This window comes from Cyrtonyx montezumae, unplaced genomic scaffold, assembly GCF_038088225.1.
Source record: "Cyrtonyx montezumae isolate F1298 unplaced genomic scaffold, pur_monq_1.0 scaffold_32, whole genome shotgun sequence".
NCBI classification, from domain to species: Eukaryota; Metazoa; Chordata; class Aves; order Galliformes; family Odontophoridae; genus Cyrtonyx; species Cyrtonyx montezumae.
Window position 1 is genome coordinate 6,003,497 of NW_027072037.1, and position 22,709 is coordinate 6,026,205.

The window sequence follows — 22,709 nt, forward strand, 5'->3', positions numbered from 1 at the left end:
CTGTTCTTCCTTAGATCTTTTAGAAGCGCCTCAGAAAAGTCAAGCTTTCCTCAGAACCAGCCTTGTGTTCAAACTGGGACAGAAAATATATATTTTCATATTAAATAGATCATGATGAATTCCAACATGATACTTGAAAAAGAAAATATTAACTAAATCACCATGATTATTCCAATATAAAATATCTAGCCAAGCATATGTACCACACATAAAAAAAGCATATATTAGGCAAACATAAAACAGTTGGAATTTACAAGTCCTCAGCCTGTGCACTGAGCCGTGCTTAATATAAATGACTTACACATCCATTAAAAGTACAGGATTTAGCCTTGTAACTGTCTCACAATCCATACTGTTACCAGGCCTCTATTTATAGAAAATATGGCTCGCCAGAATTCTGACTGGCCTTTTTGTACTTTGTCTCCATAATGCAGATGTGAAAGAGAAAGGCTGAATGTATCTATTCTGATCTCTGCAAACTGCACACACAGATATTTCAGGTTTCTGGCTGACACTGACTTCAGCCACTTACCTGCTTTCCCATTTAGACCACTGGATGAAATCACAGCTACAGAATTACCATTGTACAAACAGCAGAGACAGTGACTCATGCATTAGCACTACCCTGTTTCACTTACCCATCTCCATCACACATCTCTCATCATTTTGCAGAGTCCTCATAGATGGCACACTCAGATTTTAGTATTTATTAGCACAGTATTTGTCAGGACATCATGCTTTTGTCATTTATACTGGCTATTAGGACATGCTCAAGTTGAGGTGGTTCCCTGTGCCCTCCTCCTCACTTGTGAGAGACCCCTAATGAAACCTGCATAGTTTAACCTTCTGCAGAAATAACGCCCTTAGCACTGATCCCTCTGACTGCAGCAGTTCCAGAGGTGACAGGGAATGCACTCCCATGAGGGCAAGTAACCAGAGTCAGCACACATCAAATGGGAAGCAGCTTGTACAACTGGGATTCCCTGCTCAGCACTCAACAGGAACTCAGGCAAAAAGATATTTTTTACATCTCCTAAAATGCTGCTTGAAATGGAAGGAGCACTGTCACACTCGTTAAGTAACTCAAAATTTAAGTACTTGAGTTTGCCAAAGTTCTGGAAAACCTGCCATTCACCCACAGTGCCCCCACCCGTGGCTCAGGGACACAAATGAAAAAATATCCTTTCACTAAAGACAAGAGATATAGGATGAATTTGCAGTGCATGCATTTTATAGTTTCTAGAAAAGACCACCACAAACATATCTGGAGCATCCACTGCTTCTGGCTGGGAGGATACTAAGGAATTTCTTCTTTTTTGCAGAGGGTACAGTGGCATTTGGAAATAAATGAATTATAAAAATAGGGACATTTTTAAAGAGCAGTCTGATGTGAAAACTGGGAGACTGGCAGGAAGTCTGAGAAACTGGCAACAGGTTCAAAATCAGTCTTAGTCAGCAAAAACATTTAAGAGAGCGCTGTGAGATGAAGTCCCCAATGCAGGGCCAGGAAGTCGGATTTCCTCACTGCAACAATAAATATCTGCAGTGGTAATGGCTTGAGGGCCAATCCCGCCTGTCAAAACACAAGTGCCACAATGAATTGCTGTGAGGAATTCTGTACGATGGAACTGGTTTGAGCTCTGAGCCATGATCAGTGTTCAGGGCCATCCTGATGATAACAGTAATTCAACTGATTTCCACTATAAAGGGATCAATTCAACTCTTCAGATAAACCATCATATCCTTCTACATTCTTGCATTTCTGCAGTGCTATCAGCAGCCATATTTCTACCAGTAAATAGTTTTCCACCTTCCTTAACTCTGTTATCATTTTCTGTTTAAAATGCACTATGGCATAATCAGGCTGCTCTTCAGCGTCAATCAGCCCTGGTAGAAACAAGGATCTGTCGTGGAAGAGAATAAATGGTGCTGGCATAATCGCATTACTAATGACAGGGCCATTATATAATCAACAAATTGGTGTTACTGCTGGCTGTTCCCTTTTCTCTCACTTCCATAATAGTCCTTAGTCCACTTCAACATTAGCAATTCATTTAGTAAATGGATGAAGCGTTTGGATTTCTACCAACAGTGTCAGTTACTAATTGCAGCTGTTACGTTTCACTGCAAAAACACCTACTGTTCAGCATAAGTACAACGATGTCAGGCACAGGTGAACATGCAATTTCCTTGTGCATCACTTGAGCTCTGTGTTTCCTTGATGCAAAGTGAAGTTGAGGCACACAGCTGCCTGCTTCTCCCATGCAGCTGAAGTGGAGCAAAGTAGAAATTTACTCATTTCACTCTACAAACATCAATAACTTTGTTAACTTCTCAGCTGATCGTTATTTTCTATAGCAACCATCATATAGGATGAATACTTCATATTGCAGCTCATCCTAGCAAATAGTCATCCCTCCATCTGATTTTTGTCAGAGCTCAAGGAGCACACAGATTAGACATTAAGCTGCAGCAGCTCTTGAGAACAAGTTCTGCTTTTGTTTCATTATGAAAAAAATCACAAATATATAATTTCATTCAATTCTATGCATTATAAAATTGATCTGCAAAGCACTTTGGGCTGCTTTGAATTAGAGGATGCAGTATGGAAAAGATTCACTTAGACATGGAACCTGTTTTGGCAGGATATATATTTCAAAATGCCACTAGCTTGTTACATTAATAACTAATCCATTTAAATTTCACATTTCTAATACATAGCAATACCTGATAACTAGAATCAAAAATTAACATGACTTCAAGACAGTTTAGCAGTAAATTACCACTACCTTTCAGAACCCATAGCTACTAAAATCCACATCCCCAAATAACCGAAAGATCTCTACAGGTAAATAAGTAAAAAAAGAAACAGTCTAAAATCATCTGGCAGGGGCAGACTAGAGCAGAGGATTCCTGCTGTGGGAGTTCTCCCGCACTACATGTGCATTCCCAGTGAGCAAGCCCAGGCATATTTGTTTTCACACAGCCGTTTCCACACCAAGACACATTTCCATTCCCCCCTCCCTCCTTCTGCTTTTGTATTCCATCGTCCACATCAACAATTAGTGGAAGTGTCTGGCTGCGCCTGCTCACATTGTTCCCAGGGTTTTCTCCCCCCCAGTGAGCTCTGAAGACCATGCATTATTTGACATGACACGACTTAGAGTTCTACAGCAACAGCTGCATGCAGGGAAGCAGAGACAAGAAAGTTAAGCCAGGCTACAACCATCTTGGACAGCAGGACTCAAATTAATATGCCCGACTGTCTAACTGTGCTGCCCCATGTGACTGGGCTTTAATTCACTTCATCTTGCAAAAAAAAAAAAAAAAAAAAAAAAAAAGAAAGGCAAAAGAAAGAAGAAAAGACAGCATAAAGGTCAGGACACAAAGTCAGCAAGCTGTTCCATTTGTTTTGTGATGTTAAAATGTAGGATATGAAATTGAAAACAATCTCTGTACAGCTAGAAACTAAGTCCAGATGTTTTAACATCAGCCAGAAGCAATTCACAATGTGGTGGGTTGTCGGTTGTTTTTTTTCCTGAAATCATTAAATATCTATTGCATTTTTCATCACAGTTCATTTTTCTGGATCATGTGATATTTGACAGCTTGTACATATACACTGAAAGCATTCAGCTTATAGTAAACAGCTGTACACAGGGCAGCTTCCTTTCATACGTTCACACACAGGCTCCGCACTTGTGTCCTTACACGTGTTTTAAATTAGTCCAGCCAAGTGCATGGAACATTCAAGACCATGAAACCTAATGGTAGACTACTGCTCTTTAGAAATGAACCCTTAAAAATTGCTTACCTGAAAAGGGACATTCCCTTAGAGTATGTACTTAAGGTTTCCTCTTGTTTTGTGGCTGAGGTCCACAGAAATAAGACTTTACCATTTATAAGGTGTGAGGTTAACAGAATGAATAATACCAAATGGCATTATAGCCAAGATATTTCATAGACAGCACAGTTAGACAGATTATTGTGATGGAAAAGAGACAATCAAATCAAAAGAAAAAAACACTCACGCACATCCTAGGATTGTGACAGGAAATACCAAAGGAGCAATCTCCAACAAGAGATCCTTCCCCAGTGCTGGTCAGCCCTTAAATGAGATCTAGGAGAGGTGGAGTGACTCCACCCCTTCTGGCCACACAGGTGAATTGCCTTCACCTGTGCTCCTTGGGCTGACTCAGTGCTCGCCTCAGGTGATCAATCAGTGGTTCAGGCCATGATTCAACAGTTCCCATAGACCATTCATCTGAGAGACAATGATCTCCACACAAATGTCCCCAGACACTCAGCCCACGAGTTCCAGCTCTCATCCATCAAAATCCACGTATACTGCTGTTGGTATTAACAGTCTTTGCTAATTGGATGTGTGCCTCAGTTACTTCAACAGACTGAAGGCCATAAGCTGGTGTACAGCAGATATGCATACAGAAAATTCATAAAATGATAGAATCATTTGAGTTGGAAGGGATTCTCAAAAGCTATCTGCTCCAATCCACCCTCTCCCTTCCCCCTCTCCCCTCCCCCGCATTGGACAGGGATACCTACAGCTCCATCAGGTGCTCAGAGTCCATTGAATGTCTACAGGGACAGAGCATACACCACTCAGGATCTGGGCAGCCTGTGCCAGAGCTTTGCCACCCTTTTATTGTAAACTCTTTTTTTCCTTGAATCCAATCTAAATCTCTCCTTTTTTTTAGTTTGAAAACATTTTACTTTGTCTCTTCTCAAAGGCTTTTTCCCCTTTCAAAGACAAAGTTGGTTCCCCCGTCATCTGACAACTCAAGGTAACTGCCCTTCTCTTCCCATTGACCACAACCAGCAGCAGCCCACAAAGAAATATTGACAGTGCAGAAGCTCCAGCATCTCCAGATACTTCTAAATCTAAATACCTCTGTTTCATAAACATTCAAACAAAATGTATGTGCAGATTGTGGCGGTGAAAGGTATTTTTGCTCTTAAAAACTTCTGCATTTCAACATAAATTCAAAACATCTATCCACAATGAGTCTGAACATGCTAAACGCCTGCAGTAGTTGACAAGTTGTAGAAGTTACACAGCTGAAAATATGTAAATTAAAAATTCTCCCACACTGAAAATGAGTGCAGCTTTTTGTCACGTTACATTTAAAAGTTAAAGAGGGTAGAACAGTAATTTATTTTGGAAGTCTTAATCATACAAACAATTGGTCATTCCATCAAACATAACTTCGTATGTCGTGTGTCACAGTGGACTGCACTGCACTGAGAATTAGTGTTAGTTTCAGTTTCAGTCTTTATCATCAAGAGAACAGCTGCTACTTATCTCTTCCCAAATTACTTCCTGATATTACTTTCCATCTCTGTTCCATTTAAAACCAAGCTAATGACTAGTTTTCTTGTTTGTTTTTGTAGAGGTTTTTCTTTTCTTTCATTTTAACTGTTAGGTGCAGGAGAACGCTTTCCCCATTCAAAGTGAAAAAAATACACAGGGAGTGGAAAAAGTAGGAAAATCAGCTTTTGTTTTGTAAAACGTATACAAAAACCAGAATGGGAAGAATGGTGTCTTGAAAGCTTGAAAGACCTAAGGCTAGATGTTCAAATGTAGGTACTTCCTGATGCAGATGGACTAGTAGGATCTTCAACTACTGCAGGCAGAAATAATGTGCCTCACATCATATGAAAAGCTAATCTCTGAAACACCAGCCTTCTCAGCACCTAAACTTTTTTTTCTCTAGGATGAACCTTCTGAATGGCATTTCAAGTGAACCTGAGTAATCTGTTATTGTAGGGTTTGGGGGAATCTCAGACCGTTAGTCAGATGGGCATCAAAAGTGAATGAGTTACTGTGGTTTACTGTGTTACTGCTCATCTGCAGTTTTATCTGCCAGTGCCCACTATGAAAATAAATCACATTAGATATCAAAGAAAGTATTTTAAGACATTTTACTCAGCATTGCAATGGGAGAGGAGGATTCACATCTGTTAACGAAGCCAAACTGGCCAACAGCAGCTTGATTTGCCTTGGGTGAAGTACAACAGAACAGCTGATGAATGGAGAGTTACCCAAAGGTGAAACACATTTTTGTCTTCCTAAGTAACGGGGACTAGTCACTTCTACACAAGGGTAAGTAAGGCATGTGTTCTCTTTGTATGAAAATCAGACTTGTTCATTTAAAAGCAACTTCTGCATGCCTGTTGATGATGCCTCCACAGGTCTGTTCCAGCAAAAGGAGCAAGAGCTCTTTAAATTCACAACAGAGTAAAAAGAATCAAAGTAATTGTAGTTTTTTAATGGCTGGTATTACTTTATAAAGAAAAATGTTGGCATGTACCCTCCTGCCTCTGCATAGCTTAGAGCCGTGTACAGTCATTCTCAAGAATACAGAAAAATAAGGAAAATGTTTAATTAATCATCACCCAACTAGAAGAAATCTACTGAAGTAGTATTTACCTTTAACATCAGCTAGCTAAAGGAAAAAGACAAAGAGAACAGCCGAGTTTCTTACCTCCCATTACCTCAGATTATAAATGTTATGTCTGTGAACAGTGTTGGCTAAACTTTTCAAATGGCAGAAGCTCTTTGTTTTCTCATTGAAAATATAGAGCTGGTACTGAGCACTGAGCAAATATAGGGCATTAATGGAGGGAGTATTCAAGAAGAATAGTTTGAGCCCATGCTGGTATTCCCTGTCTTACACTGAGCTGGCAGCAGAAGTGAGGAATACCCAACTGGGGCAACTGGAAGAACAAGTCAATGGACTGTGGGAATGGAGACAGAATGCCTGCAAATTCTTGGGAAGATGTTCTTAATTGAACATGAGTGGTACAGTGTTGTTTGTAATGCTCCAAACCTTGCTGCATTTATAGATTATTATGTAACAGCTGAAGATCCTTTGTGTCAAGGAATCTACAGCTGATGTGCCACCAGCTATTCAGAAAGAAAGAAAAAGTACAAAAATACAAAAACTGATTTTTCACAGCTTTTAACAACCACATGAACCACATGGAGGGTGTTAATAACGAGGCACTTTCATTGGCGTGTCACTTTGGATGCTACAATGTCATGTAGTCTTCCCTCACTTATCTAATCTCCTCTTTGTTCTTCCTGATTAGGTGGTCAAAAGAGCCCAAACAATGTTATTTGAGAATACAGAATGACTGTAGAAATGAAACTGGAATCATTTAACTTTACACAAGTTTTAAAAAAGCAATAGGAAAAATACTTTCAGTAATTGCTGTCTCAGGCCTGTACAGGGATCCTTATGTGAAAAATACCATAGCAAACAGGGTAGGGTTATTATTAAGGTGAACTAACTAGGTTTCAGGATCTCATGAATGCACCTACTGAAGTGTATACAACATGACACCAATTTGACTCCAGCCACCTTCCTGGATATCAGTCCTGCAGGGATAACATTGTTTCCTGTCACATATCTCCATTCTGTAACATCTTTCAAGTCCTCAGATTCCTCAGAGAGCGTCTCTCTGCCGACTTACATACCCCATGTGTGCATGGATAATTAGCTCAGCATTTAGCCATGCAGTCTTCCAATGTGGCATATTGATAAGATAAAAGCAGTTCATAGCTTACCAGCAACCATGTCTAAATGATGGAAAAGTGACAGAAAAAGAAGAGTATTACTGTACTGCACTGTGAGCGTAGAATATTACTTATGGGTCTCAAGGTTCATGTTCATCAGCGCAAAGCTTACATCTGGCACCCTGCTCTGTCCAACCCAAGGCAATACAGCAGATAGAGATTCAGACAGCTAGGTGATGATTTCATGCTCTTATCCTTGAACTGCCTTTCCTCGTGCTTCTTGATTTGGATCATAATTCCAACACAGAAGCCCTGATTAATACGCAGTACCAGCAAATCCCCCTCTAATTAATTTATGCAGAAGGAATGACAATGCATGATGAAAACTACATTCCAGAAGATGCAATGCTTTACTGAGAAGCTGGCAAGCTCCCGTATGTATTGTGATAACATTGACTAAGCATCTTTTCTAATCTCTTCCTTACTCTCCCTCTCTTCTGCAAGCCTTGCTGGGACTATTGTGCCTCCAGCTTCATCCCCATCTGACCATATGCACATGATCAAATCCAGTTTCACTTCCCAAATGAACATCACACTTTTGGGATAAGATCCGAGTGACTGTAGAGTTCATCTGTTGTTTGTCCAGGTAGTGTCTAAACAATATTTAGTTTCAATCTCCTTTCACTTGCCCAAATGCAGTATTACAGGAAAACGAAGCTGTACAGTCTCTGTCCTTGGAGATAAGAAAATGTGAGAAAACAAGGATCTGAGCAACATACATCCAACACTGCTCTCAGCTGCAGGACTGAACCAAATAACAACCAGAGGTCTGTTCTAACTTCAACTCTTCATGGTTCTGTAAAAAACGCTTGCTGGTGGATAGATCTCACAAAGGCAACATCATGAAAAAGCAAGACAACCCAGAGGTACTTACTGAAAACTCAGTTGTTTAAAGGAATGTAACAGTCCTGAATCTGTGGAAATTTGCCAAAGGTTATAACTAAGTGGCAAAACTGGAGTCATCATGACACACCATACAGAGTCCGTTCAAATCAGTGTCATGGAGGTAGCAATTCATTTTTCCCAGCAGACATGTTATAGTAAATACTAATGGCATCTGGTCAGTCCATTACTTTCTTACAACTGTATCTTTTCTAATCAGAGCTTGCCTTCATTGAAATGTTTTCTCATGCTCAGATTCAAATCCAAAAAGAACTGCAATCACTTCAATCCTAATCCACCTCAGCAGATATTGATTTCTCTCTGAGTCCCTAGGAAATGGGTTTCCAAATTTTTCTCAAGGAATCAACAGACATGCAGCTTCCAAAAAACAAACCTGTATGACAATGATTTATCAAAGACCAATAGGAAGTCTGGAACCATGCAGGAAAACCCTGTGTTTTGTAGTGCTGTCCTCCAGCACTCCAACCACTGTGACTGCTCATCTCTCTTCTGCTCTCAGAAGCAGGGTATTTTAGTGTTATTATCCCAGCAGCATTACCAACATGAGAACTGGACTGCAAATTGCCCGACACCTGTTGTAAATAAATGATGATAAAGGTTTCATAGCATGGCACATAATCTTTATAATGCACACATTTCCTCCTAATGAAACTCTAGATCTATGAATATGCTCTCCAGCAGCTTAAAAAAGGTATATAGCTACAAAAAATAGATTAAGTCTTCAGCTTAGGACACAGGTTCTGTTTTTGATCAGCACCCTGTGTAATAATGACCAAAAGATCTAAACAATCACAGTATGTGATATAAATGACAACCATGAAACACGTACTGCTGTGCATTTGCTATACTTACCAGTAAGTCATGCTTACATAATGCAATTTACTGCTATGTAGATTCTGTGTGTAGTTTTATGTGAACAATTTGGGAGAGAGTATTAGAGAAGCAAACACAAAACTGATGCATTACATTACAAACCCTAAGAAGCCTGAAGAATAAACCCAAAAATCAGTCTGCAGCGGAAATGGTCTTTCATACCATTTCAACTCACTGTTAATACTGGAGGTATTTCAGTAGAAGCATAGTGCTATGTCACCAAACCACCAGTATTGCTGTATCTGTACTGATGGCATCTTATATTCACGTGTATACATAAGATCATTCCAGCTACATGCAAAGCATACTCAAGCTGCTTTTCTTTTCTGTCCTTGAAGATGTACACAACTCTCCATATTCATCAGGCCCCAGTGATTTCTCTAGTGTGCCTACAGTGAAAACAACAGTAGAAAATTGAGACAGCAGACGTCTGCAACTAGATCAGGCTCTGAAAGCAGTCTAATTGTCCAGGCTACTATAGCCCACAAAAGGTCTATTTTTACGCCAGACACACATATTCTTCGTTCTTCTTATAACCAACTCTGCTCTTTCCATTTTCCCTGTGGAAAAAGGAGCACCTTTTGACATAAATTCAGCTTTTCTTCAAAAGGCTGACAATTAAAAGTGTACTCCACATTCAACGTGTATGCCCATAATTTGGTCTACCAACAACCATGCTGACATTGTTTTGACTTCCTACTGCTTTCTCCTTTCTTTTCCCAATAGCCATGCTGAGGCAGCACAGGGGCACGCCAACCAAGTTATATGACTACTCACACATCGTCAACAAAACAATTGTTTAACCCTGTCTCCAAGGCTAAATTCTGCTTTCAGTCACCTCTGAGCAGCTCCCTTGAAAGTGATGTGGTACCCATATGAAGTTGGGCACAACATGGACTTTAGAGGTGTATGAACAAGATAATGGAACCTCTCATCCTGTCTTAATATGGGCACAAGTTAACCACAAGATGCTACTGGGAATGATCTAAGAGAAGGAAAGAATGCATCTGGAATCCTGATATTCTTAGACTGGTACATGAGAAAAGGAACAAACAAGTTTTTAGCTGAGATTTTGGGAACAGACTACTGAGGCAGACATAACATGGCGCCGTGCCACTCCGTCTTTAAAAAATAGTGTGACTAACCTCACATGAAGGGAGGTATTAAAAGTGAATTAACAACATGAATCCTCTTCGGCAGATGACTACAGTATCATGAACTCACCTTCAGAAGACCTTTCCTTACTCCTGATCCCTCCTGGAGGATGACATTTCCTTCTATTTCAGTAATTCCCAATACAAGCATGCTGTGAATAGCGTTCCAGGGAACCAAGTCTCAAGGTCCACATTTCTGTGAGGTTTTTCTACATTCATGACTTATTCCACCAATGAAATTCACTTCTTCCCTCTGAGCCCACAGAACTCCCAGGGCTCTCAGGGATAAGTAATGGAAGGAGGATGAGACAATTTAGGAGTAGAACCTTCTATCAGAAATGGGATGTTTTGAAGAAGCACTACTTTTCAATAGGATGATGACCGCATTGTGTTATACTTTAAAATTAAAAACACTAAGAGCTTCTTTAATTACAGTGGCAACTATTCTGACCACCAATAGGAATCCTTTATTCTTCAGATAGACTCAAAGTGCAGTCTCAAAGCTCCTAAGCAAATACCTGCTGCCTTCTTCAAATGCTTAATATATCAGCCCTTTAGGCAGCAATCCAAATTTAAACTTCAAGGCCACAGAAGCTCAGGACAACGCAGAGTCTGCCCGATGAGAGCAAGAGGGAGGACAGCTGCAGATTTAATTTTAGGGAAACATTTCTCTCTCCTCTTTGTCTCCATCTCCCTCCAGCTTCTCTTCACAAGAAAAGAAACACTTTTTTTTCATTCCTTGATCACATCGAAAGCTCATTTCTTCATCCTCTCTGAAAGAGCCAACTGCCTTACTTCTCATCTGCAGCTCTCTAAAGTGTTCCTTAGACTCAAGCGCAGTTCTCATCCGCCCAAACAACAACTGCCAGGAGACAAGACGCACCCTGCAAAAACTGTCACTGAACAAAATCATTTCACAGTGACTTATTAGGCATGCAAACATTAATGACTTTGCAAGAATGGCAAGCAAGATGGAGGGGCAGAGCCTGAGCCAACACTAGCTGTCAGAACATCACTGTAACTTATCATGTTAGAAAATATTAAGCCATCTGATGTTTCAGCCTGGCATCCCAACATAATAACAGGCCTGGAAACAGCAATCAATTCGCACAGTGAGGAATCTGCTCAGAAATACAGCAGATGACAAAGAAATATGCAAGAGTGTACAGAAATGCTTGCGTGACACTGATAATAGAGGATCATGGTCTTCCAGAGACTCCTTGCAGTACATCGCTTTGCTGTCAGGGCTGAAGCAGCTGAGACAATAGCCACTTCATTGGACTGAAAGAAGACGCTTTCACATTTATGTGCAGAAGTTATTTTTTGCCTTTATTATGAAAAATAAGTTAAAAAAATAAAAAACTCTCTTTGCTTCTTGCACGAGAAGTCACTTTGAGACATAAAACCAAGGAAGTGCCAAGGTTCTGCAATTCTCACCTGCCAGGGGCAGCAGGTGCTTGGATTTTGCCACAGTGAAGCTAGTGAAACACATTCTGCTCTCAGCTGCAATAGTGTAAACACAACAGAACTTTGCTGGCACTGACTGAATTGTCCTGGCTTAATAGAAAGTAAGCAAGAGGACAATCTCTTCTTTTTATAGCAACATGGGCTTAAAATGATAATATTAACATTAGAAAAGATCGGTTTTGCAAGATGACAAAAGAATGTGCTGATCACACTATGGTGAGCTCCTTCCTACTCAGTAGACAATTGCATCCCATCTTCTAGTTCTTAATATGCTCAAAGCAATGTGGAAGCATTATCTCCTAATAGCTTATTAAAAAGGAATTCTATAATGCTAATGTCTTCATATAAAAGATGTGATACACATAGAGAGCAAGGAGTTCTATCCAAATCTGTAGCAGATTTCAATGGCAATGGATTAGAAATTTCCACTTAGGCATTTCTAAATTCAAGGCTTTAAAATGGGCTGCTGGGAAAGACAGAAGATGACATGACCACTACCTCACAAAGGCTCATACAGACATATTATGGTTCATATGAACCAGTGGTTAGCAGTTGTGTGTTTGCAAAGAAAACAACAAGCAAACCAAAAAGTTGTTCAACCAGTCCAGCACTTCAGCAAACACTTCCCTGCCATGCTACCAGAACATAGAGTCCCCCACTTTACTCTTTGTTCCCAAATGACAAGTTGGGGAGACTCAACAAGCAGAAATCCAGAGGCCTACTGCTATTCCCAGAAGCTAAAGTTGAGCACCACCAACTTGTCCCAGAGGAGTTTCAACACCGAAAGTAAAAATAGGGATTTTCAGACTTACTGTATGTTTGATGCTCTTGCTCAAGAAAGATGTACCTGAGAAACGCCCTGGGGTGTTGCAAGACACAAAAACATCTTTCTTTAATTGATATCTTTTCCCGTTGTCAGAGGCCAACTATAAAAAAATAAGACCGTGTGGCAGAGGGAAGGAAACACACAAGCATTTCTTTCAGACATGCCTACTATTCCACCATCTCAAATCATAGTGCATTTTGCATTATTCACCTTTCTTTTTCACAGTATTTGTCATTACTTTTAGAGTCAGAATTTCTACATGGTTAATAAAGATGCTTTAGGACAGCCTGCATCACAACAGCATCTTTCTATCCCGCTGCTACTGACTCCTCTCTCTCTTCCTGATCAGACCTTTCCTGTTTCTAATTTGAAGATCTCAATGAGCAGGAATTACATGTCTCAGCAATAAACACGATCTCACAGCAAAACAAAGAAGAGGATGAACAAAATAAAAATTACTGTCTGGTGAAAGCTCCCTTGACAACTACAGCTACACTGACAGGCGCCTCTGAAATAATAGGAGTGATGCTTCAAAACAACAGCCAAGAAAACGTTATGAAAGAGAAAAAAAAACAGTCTAAATGGATCTTTTCAAATGCAGATTCCACTGTCAAATGAGGAGAATGACAGAAATGTTCTTTCTTACAGCACAGTCATACTTAAACTGCCAGATAACAGAAAACCACACACACAAAAAAAAAAAAAAAACAAAAAAAAAAAAACAACCAAGAGTACAACCTGTAAGGATCCGGGCCCAATAGCTCACTTCAGGAATGATAAAATAATGCAGAATGGAACAGAAGGAACATGTTTGGAGGTCTGGAAGGAGGGATGGAAGGTTCTTTACCAAGTCATGAACTGCTCTCCACTGGGTGAATGATAAAACTCACGTGAGCTTCAGTGTGATATCAGGCTTGTATCTGAATAACCACCACTAACTAAAAGACAGACTGAAGAGCAAAGAAATGAAACCATCAAGGAACATGAAAAAGTAACGTCCAGGACTAACAGCGTTCCATCCAGGACAGAACTGAAGCAACACTTGTGAAGAAACATGCCTACAGACTTAAGGAGCCTCTGCTGCAAAGTACTACATGGCCAAGAATAATTAACTCCCATCAATAACTTGCAGGCAGCACCACCACATTAGACCCATCTCTCCCAGCACTGAGTGCACTCAAACTAAGCAGCAGAAATTTGGCTTAGGCTCCTGGGCTTGCATTCCTCTCCAGAGGAAAACGAAATCTGCAGGAGAGCCATGAGTTGCTCCTCCATCTTATTCCACACGCTCAGGACCCAGTGCACTTGTTTTGACTTCTCGTTTTTCTCTAAAAGAAAGGAAAAACTTACAAATACGTTTTGCTCCTTAGTGTCCTGGCAGACACATGTGCAGGACTGTTTCCCGCTTTTATATAATGAGATTAAATTAAAAAGAAATATTCAACAAAGATTGCACAGAAAAAGATATCAGACATTTCTTGCCAGAAGCACTGGAAGCAAAACCACACTGATACTGAGAATTAAACACCAAAATAGGTACATAGATAAGAAAAATGCCCTGATTGTAATATAATAATAACAATAAAAGCTAACAAACAACAACAACAAAAAAAGCAATAACCACAGTTTTGAAAGGGATGTAAACTCTGCGTGCTCAGATAACAAGGCAGCCTCTAAGTACTCACTGGGAACAGAAAGCAACTTTTGGTTTGAGATTGTTTGCTATATTTATATTGCTCAGATTCTTGCATGCTTCTTTACAGTGTGAACACGTGAACCAGAACTGAGCTGGGGCATGAGTGCACGGCTCACTTCTCTGCTCCCGCGCGACCGTACAACTGCTCCTGACACTTCAGCAACAAACAGCTCAAAATCAGAGGGAGCTCAGGGTCCCCGTGCCGTGGGGGGATTCAGATACGGATTGGATCTGAGACACGGAACTGTCGGATAAAACCGCAAGGCACGGACAGTTCCCAGACCCACAAGTGAGGATGCTGGGAGCAGCACCCCCAACTCCAGACCGCGGTACCCGCAGCAGCAGCAGCACCGTTCCGCGCCTCCTGCCCCGTGTCAGAGAAAAACAACGCGGCGGGCTGCCAACGGGAGGGAGAACAGAGAGCCACTTACGGGGATGTGCACTCGCAGCATGAGCTTCTTCTGGCTGGAGCCTCTCCTGCCACTGCCGTCCTTCTTCTTGGTGTCCATGGCAGTGCTGCCCATCCCGTCCCCTCCGCGCTGCGGGGCGGCGGGCCCGGAGAGGTGGGCTCTCATCCACCTATCCCCACCGTCCCATCGGCCGCAGTCACTCCGGGCTCCTTAATTTCTCTTTTTTTTTTTTTTTTTAATGGTCTTAGGAAACAAGGAGGGGGGGGGGGGGGGAAGAAGCAGGGGGAAAGGGGAGGAGTTTCTGCAGCTCCAGGCTGTAATCCAGCAGCGAGGTGTCAGGGGGACCTTCTCCGGAGCGGGAGATGCCCTCAGCAGCGCTGCTCGCTTCGCTTCTCAGCCTTCCGCCCTTTCAGAAGTATCCGGAGTGTCCTTGGTGGGGGGGGTGGAAGGGGAGTAAAAAAAGTTTCCTTCCCTTCTCTCGCGCTCTCCTTAAGAGAAATTAACTCCCAAATTAATAATAATAATTTAAAATATATTAAATAGAAATTCAAAGGGCCGAGAACGGAGGGGTGCGTACCCGGGCCCCTCCGCACAGAGCTCCGCGGAGCCCCGCGCCGGATTGGGGCGGGCGGGAGCCCCGGGGGGGCGGGAGGAGGTGCCCGAAGGGCTCGGGCGGCTCCGCAGGAAGTGCAGAGAAAGCGAAAAACCCAACTTTCCCCCGCGCTGAGCACCGCAGCCCCTCCGCTGTGCGGGGAGCGGGGCTCCTCCGGGGATGCCGAGCCACGACGGCCCCGCTCCTTCCCTCCGCAGAAGCCGGCCGACGTGAAGAAGCACAGGGGTTGGGGCAGATCGCGGCCTTCGGGCGAATGATTTTCGCGTTACAGAGTACCGAGAAAGGAAAGGGGCAATGCCAGCTCCGCTCGCAGGGCTGCTCCGGGTGGCAAATCCAAGCGCGGGGTCTCTGCCTTAAGAAAAAAAGCCCTTGGCTTTTATCTGCTGAGGAACGAGCAAACATTCTGGATCGCTCTATAAGTTTTGGGTTTAGAAGTGGCTCTTCTTCTCTTAGCAACCTGTTTCCAGGTGTCCGCAGTGGGCAATCACACCCAGCCCGCCCCGCAGCTGCCCCACATCTTTGCTCACGTCATTTTAATGCAGATTTTTGCTGGGTTTAAAGCTGTGCATCCATGTATTCACTGAGTGTACCCTGTAATCACTGCGAACAAACCTCACGAGGTCCTATAAAACCATGATTTATAAGTACTGGGAATGGGGGAGCAGTGTTTTCCATCGAATTCTCCTTATCTCCTGAGAAAGAAACTGAAATGTGATGGTTATAAATTATAGAGCTCAGATTTATTTTCCTTCTCGCGGAAGACCCAGGAATTAGTGGATGCAAAGCTAATTCAGGCGTACAGTCCGCAGCCGCCTTTCTAAAATCATACAGATAAAGATATGAACCCTCTTTCTTTAATGTCTGGAGAAGCAGTGGGTGCCCCATCCCAGGAGGGCTCAAGGCCAGGCTGCATAGGGCCCTGGGCAGCTCTGCCCACAGAAGGGGTTTGGAACTGGGTGGGCTTTAAGGTCCCTTCCAACCCAAGCCATCATATGATTCTGTGACATATAACTGTCCTGTGGATCCTTGCAGGATGCCATGGAAGGAAGCAGATCCAGAAATGATGCTGCTGCATTAACAATGCCACCAGATGAGAAAGAGATCTCCTTTGATCCTCTAAGATCACAAAGATGACCTTTGAAGCTCCAGTCATATGTTTAAACTTTTCATCACAACTCTGAGGATTAGTGACACGCTTTAAGGAAACAAAGCCAGAATTCTCCTGCAGGTGCTACACTTCAGTAGCTCGATTCTCCAAAACATCAAATACTAACAGACTGCTTAATAATAAGGGAACTGTTCAGACAATAAGGCATCATGGTTTTGCACTTCATACTGTTTTAAACTTGGCAGGCAGCAGAAGGGGATCACAAACACTCCAGCCATATTTTTCCCTTCCTTAGCACAGTGGAGGTGCTCCACATTAACAAGCTCTACCTGCAGCTGTAAATATTTTTAAGTTAAACCAGCATATTGCAATTTCTCAGATCAATTACTTTATTACTTATTTGTGTGAATACACATACTCTAAATTACAACTCTCAAACTTTAAAATTCTTGCAGGACTTCAGAAAAAATCCATGAAAATTGTGGATTGACATCTGGATGCACAAGAATTTGTATGGCTGTTACTGGCATCTGATATCTCAGCACCCACAATGCTTCATCACAGCTCCCTCTCTAATTTCTTTTTATGTACCTTTTGTCCATGTCTCCGCACCTTCTCCTCCTCCTGTCCCTCCCTGATCCCATTCTCTCCACTCCTTCAGATTCCACCTCTTGTTCTCATCCTTCCACTTCATCCTCCGTATTTTTCCAACTTTCCACTCCATTTCCTGAGCTTTCATAAAGCTGATTGTTCTGTTTCTGTTCAACACATTTATTAGATTGAGTTTGACCCTGCTCTATAGGGCTCCTCAATTTAATCAAAAGCACAATGTAATTAACAGGATGCAGGAAGGAGTACTGCATTCATGTCTTTTCCACAGAAACCAGAGAGGAGAGGACACGCATCTGCACCTGTCTGCCTGTACTCACTCTCACTTTCTACACACAGACCTCATCACATTGCAGAGAAGGGTTTTCTAACATACAGCCAACGTGAGGAAGTATCTGCAGACACATACATTGCACTGTCTGCAGCAAAACTGCAATTTGAATGGCCTTCTGTGGGGAAATCTGCAGGGAAACAAGCTCTCCAGGAGTGCAGGTTGGGCAAAGATGAGATAATGAGGTTAACGAGAGAAATGTTTGGTCCCCAGTGGGACACAGTAACAACAACAAAGATTGACAGATCTTTATGCTGAAGGAGAAGTTGTGTGATCAGGTGCCTGTGCTTCTCTCTGGGCTGGCAGATGCCAGCTGGAACACAAGTGGTCACTGAAAGAAATTCCCTTTTACTGTCTGCACACAGTCCTGTTGTAAAGCTGCTGCTCAGCTTGGGCCATCCTGCCCTGCAGCTCTCTGCCTCTGTCACATCACTTCTCTTGGTGTGTCAGTCACTCTGAAGCTAATTCACCCACTGATTCAGCATGAATTGGCAATTGATCCTGGACATCAAGAACTTTCAAGACTCTTCACTGGAAATGATCAGGCCCATGCAATGGGTACGTAGCATAGCAGGGCCATCAGTGCAAGGGTTGGCAGGAGGATCCCTGCTTTGCCAGCTGCCATAACTGCTGTCCATCTTCACTGCTTATGCAACATTAGTGCTTCCAAAGTTGCCCATGAACTCCATAGTACCAACACCACAAGGACACGTGCAACTGCAAATACATCATAGGAGTGCATGCTGAAATGATATGAACCACACAGCAAGTATTGCCTACACTGTACCATAATAGAGCCAGGTAAGTAAAGTGGCAACACTATAGTATAAAAACATAATGCCAATAGCATCATCAATGTCAACTCTGCATAGAAAGTAAGCTTCTGGAAGATCTGAATAAGCACAAATATTAAAAATAAATAAATAAATAAGCATTTTCTTTTTTGAACCATAGCAGCTTGATAAAGGACCTTACAGCTGATTTTTCAAGGTTTTCACAGCTTCTATTGGTCCTGAGAGTCAGGCAATATTTTCCAATAAGCAGGGGACCTCCTGAGATAAATCACATCTTCTTTTCATATATGCTTCTCTCTACATACATACATACCCACACACACACACAGTCCATTGACAGAAATGATGCTGTTTAGCCTCAAAACTTATTACAGTACTGAAGAACTACAGAAGAAATGGACAAAGCCCTATAAATGAATAAAGAAAGAAATCCCACAGTGATATGAAATCTCAGCTGTACAATGGCTTCCTGAAAATTAAAACACACGCTGAGACTTTGCTTGCAAACACACCCCTTGGAAGGACCTATGGATATCAGAACATAGGTACAAGTTCCAAAGATTAGAAAAGTATGAGAATTGTCTGGTAACTTTTTTTTTTTATTATTAAAAAATATATATATATATTTTTTTTTTCTCTTATCCTGAGAGCATGATGTGTTTTAATTGGTTTTGCTTGCAACAGTATCAATACATTATTTAATCCCTAACTATCTATTCTGTTTAAAGTTAAGGTGCTGTAGAAATTGTTTTCATGCTTCTCCGTGCATGATGAGCACAGGCAAGCAGAGCAGGGGCAAAGTGTATGTTGATGCAGATCCAAGGTCCTACCTGACCAAAACAAAAGGTGACATGTTGGGAAAGTTGCTCAGATGAAAGTAAACCAAACTGGTACTGTGCCTGCCCATACTGTCACATTGTTTATGCAGACTGCACGGTTTTGGCTCAGGCCAACCACAGTTGTTGAAGATGCTGTCGAGTCACAGTTTAGGAATGAACACTGGTCAGGGATTGTTCCCACTAGGAAGTTTGGACAGGGCTGCTCTGTTTCAGAGAGAAGAGAATTTCTCTCTAAGCCAGTTGGCCTTGGGACATGAAAGCCATCTGAGGTCTGCACCATGGACCAGCACCGAGAGGTTGGGAATGTTACACAGCAGCGTCCCTGCATGCGTAGGTTCCATGCAATCAAGCTGCTCCTCAGCCTTTTTCAGGCCCAGTAGTAGACCACTTCAGTAGGAGGAGACAAACACAGTGTCTTACTACACTACTCCTGTTTGAGCAGAGAATGAGAGATACAAAGAGGAATATTCCTCACATTGCACTGAGGTGTATAATACTGAAGGTATCAAGGGTCATAATTACTAGCAAATCATTCTGCCATGTGAATGGTGTTTGATACATCCAGTTAAAGACTGAAGATTGTGCACTGCCATAGCAACGATGTAATTCTAAAAGAAATATGTACAATCTAGCAAAGCATAGATTTAATGCATATCGTTTTTCACTTCAGCCAGAGATTCTAAAGCTGGGAGAATTGCTTTAGGTCCCTCAGTGTTAAAAAATGGCAAGAAAATAAAAAATAAAAATAAATAAATACAGCAAGGGAAGATTTATAGCTGCACATCTTCATGACAGGAAGAACTTCTCTTTTGAAATATCTACAAATAACTGTATCAGGTTCTTAAGATGATGGTCTAAAATTGTATTGGAAGAGTTATAGAAGTAACAAATGTCTAAAGATGCACTTAGTTGATAATGATGCTCCCCATCCTGCCTCCACTGAGCTCCAAACTGGTTATTCAGTAATTCTAACTCAGTGTAACTCCACTGAGGTTATTATTTTTTTCTCTGTTGAACTTCACATTACATCCAATTGTGTAAATGACCTGGTCTTCAGAATCTAAAATTTAAAATTAAGCCCAGTGGATTGCAGGTAGGATGGAAAGGGAATTGTGAATGGCTCAAGGAGGAAGTCTAGCCCCTCAAGATAAAAAACAAATTCAAAAAGAATCAATAATTGATCATGTTCTGTTAGTGATGAAGATTCTATAGTTGTGACATCCCTAGGAAGGGCACAAAATACCACATGCAAGGCATGAAGCTCAGCTAACATTAATCTTCAGAGCTCACTAGTGAGCTTCAGTGCATACTAGCACTGATCTCTGAGTATTTTCTAGTGAATGCCCTCCCAAGAATGAAGACTAGCAAGAAAATATCATTTCTTACTTTTGTGACTGATAACTGCTTAGGTCCCTATTTTGGGCCAGTCCAAGTGCTTTCAGCAGAAAACAGCCTTCCTCTGGGTACTCAGCACTGAAAGGAGAGCACAGCAATCAGTCTTGTTAACAGTATTTTAAGTCATATTGACTTCCCCATTTTTGCTGTTAGTTTACTTCTTATTCAACAATCACCTTACTGAATCAAACAAATAGAAGCTTGAGCAGCAGGAGAACTTGTTTTAGTGAATGAGCACATGGTCAGAAGCTCATACAAAGTGCTGCAAAAGGGTGGAAAACTAAGGGATGTAGATTGCAGGAATCATGAAGCAGGGGGTATACGAATGATTTGCCTAGAACAAGCAGATGTCAAGGTCAGACAGGGAAGAAAAATGGCCAACAAGCAATGAAGATCTCTCACTTGAAATACACAATAGGCAACTGCCAACCAGGACTCAAAGAAAGGCAGCTTCTCGGTAACAGGCCTGCCAAATAGCATGGAAAGAGCAACAGTAGAAGTCCTAAGAAGTCCTGCTGCCAGCTCTGCGATGTCCTCACTTTCAGACTAACAGCAAACCTGAGGGGAAAGCTGTGTTCAAGCTGAAATTTGGAGACAAAGATCATCAAGTGTGTAATTAGCAGGATAACTGGTTGAAAGTGCAGTGGTTGAATGGACATAGGCTCATGTTTTCTCCTCTTCCTGTCCCCTTCCCCAGACAAAAAGCAGCTAGACCTAGTGATGCTTAATAACTGCTAAAATTCTGTGACAGAACACAGCTCCTAATGTTTTTTTCACCCTGCTATATGACAGAATATTGAAATCAGGAAACAGTATGAGAGGAACAGAACCTATATATGGGAGGAGAATAAATATCAGGATGAAGATTGAAAGAAGAAAATTTATATAAAAGTCCTGTATCAGTTGAGATGCGAACGTCTTATGCATAAGGGTTTTGTTGGTGTTACACAGTGGTAATTGTGCTGAGCATTATTCTGTTAACTGAACTGATACTCCATATACAGAGGATTATACTAGCAAATGTTCTGCACCTGGAAACTGCCAATCGTATCCCTAATACAGCAGTAGGTTGAGCAGCATACACTACAAGAGCAATTAAATGGCATATATCTCAATAATAATATAATAAAATCACCAGAAATACATCTATGTTTGTACAAAAAGCAATGCCAAAATATAACACAGAATTATAGTAAGCAGATAAAAACGTGCATATGTAGCTTATGTATCGCAAACTGATCTCATGCATTCCATACTAAATTGGCCCCAAGGTAACTATGTTTTCTAAGGCAGAAACAGTGTGGATAGTTCTGTGCTGGAGGCAGGTCATGATTACTACAGCTGGGACTAATCCTGCAATCTTAGCATTATGGGAGTTTTGCTTTTAATGGGTCCTCAGAATTCATATTAAACAATTATCGCACAGCCAGAACAAAATGTAAAGTACTTGGTACACCGTTTGATTTTCTGGAATATTCACATTTGTTATTCAGATGCTACTCAGGCAATCGCTACTTAGCACTGTTTCTTGGTATGTGGTCTGACAATTACACTGTTCTTCAAATCGTTAAGGTTTGTTGCCGTGCAACTCAGCCACAGAAAGAACTTCACTCCTGAGAAAGGAAGCTTGGACATTTCATTTAAAACTGTTAGAAGATGAAGGGACAACTTTTCCTATTCATCTCTTCAGACTCTGAGAGGAATCTGTCAGCAAAAGCTTTAGTCTTAACCAGAACACAAACGTGCCAATAATTAGGACAACTTCAGGAAAGATATTTTAGTATATTCTGCTTCTTAGCACTCAAAGAAAAACTGAGGAAGCCCCAACAGCCAAGCAAGCACACATCAAAGGTCAAAGAAGCATTTAGCACAAAATCATACAGAAAGTTATCATTTCAAGGGTTATGCTGAATGAAAGATACCGTTCTCTTATCTGTAAAAAAATTAAGTCTCAGTAATTCTAATCACAGTAAAACCATTTAATTATTTAACTTCCAGCTATTTTCCCCTTCAGTATCTACTGCAAGATACTAGATATTTAAAGTCACAAAAGATGAATTACAACAATCTGCTGAAACTGAAGAACTGCTTTAA

General features: G+C 41.4%; 1 protein-coding gene across 1 annotated transcript in view; it reads right to left on the reverse strand.

The window, feature by feature from the left end:
- The window catches only part of PRKAG2 (protein kinase AMP-activated non-catalytic subunit gamma 2), a 188,857-nt gene extending 173,659 nt beyond the window's left edge, over positions 1-15,198 (reverse strand). The window contains exon 1 of the mRNA XM_065744936.1: positions 14,948-15,198. Coding sequence (XP_065601008.1) covers positions 14,948-15,091 — 144 coding nt within the window. The 5' untranslated portion in view covers positions 15,092-15,198. The remainder of the gene's footprint in view (positions 1-14,947) is intronic.
- Positions 15,199-22,709: the final 7,511 nt, after the last annotated feature.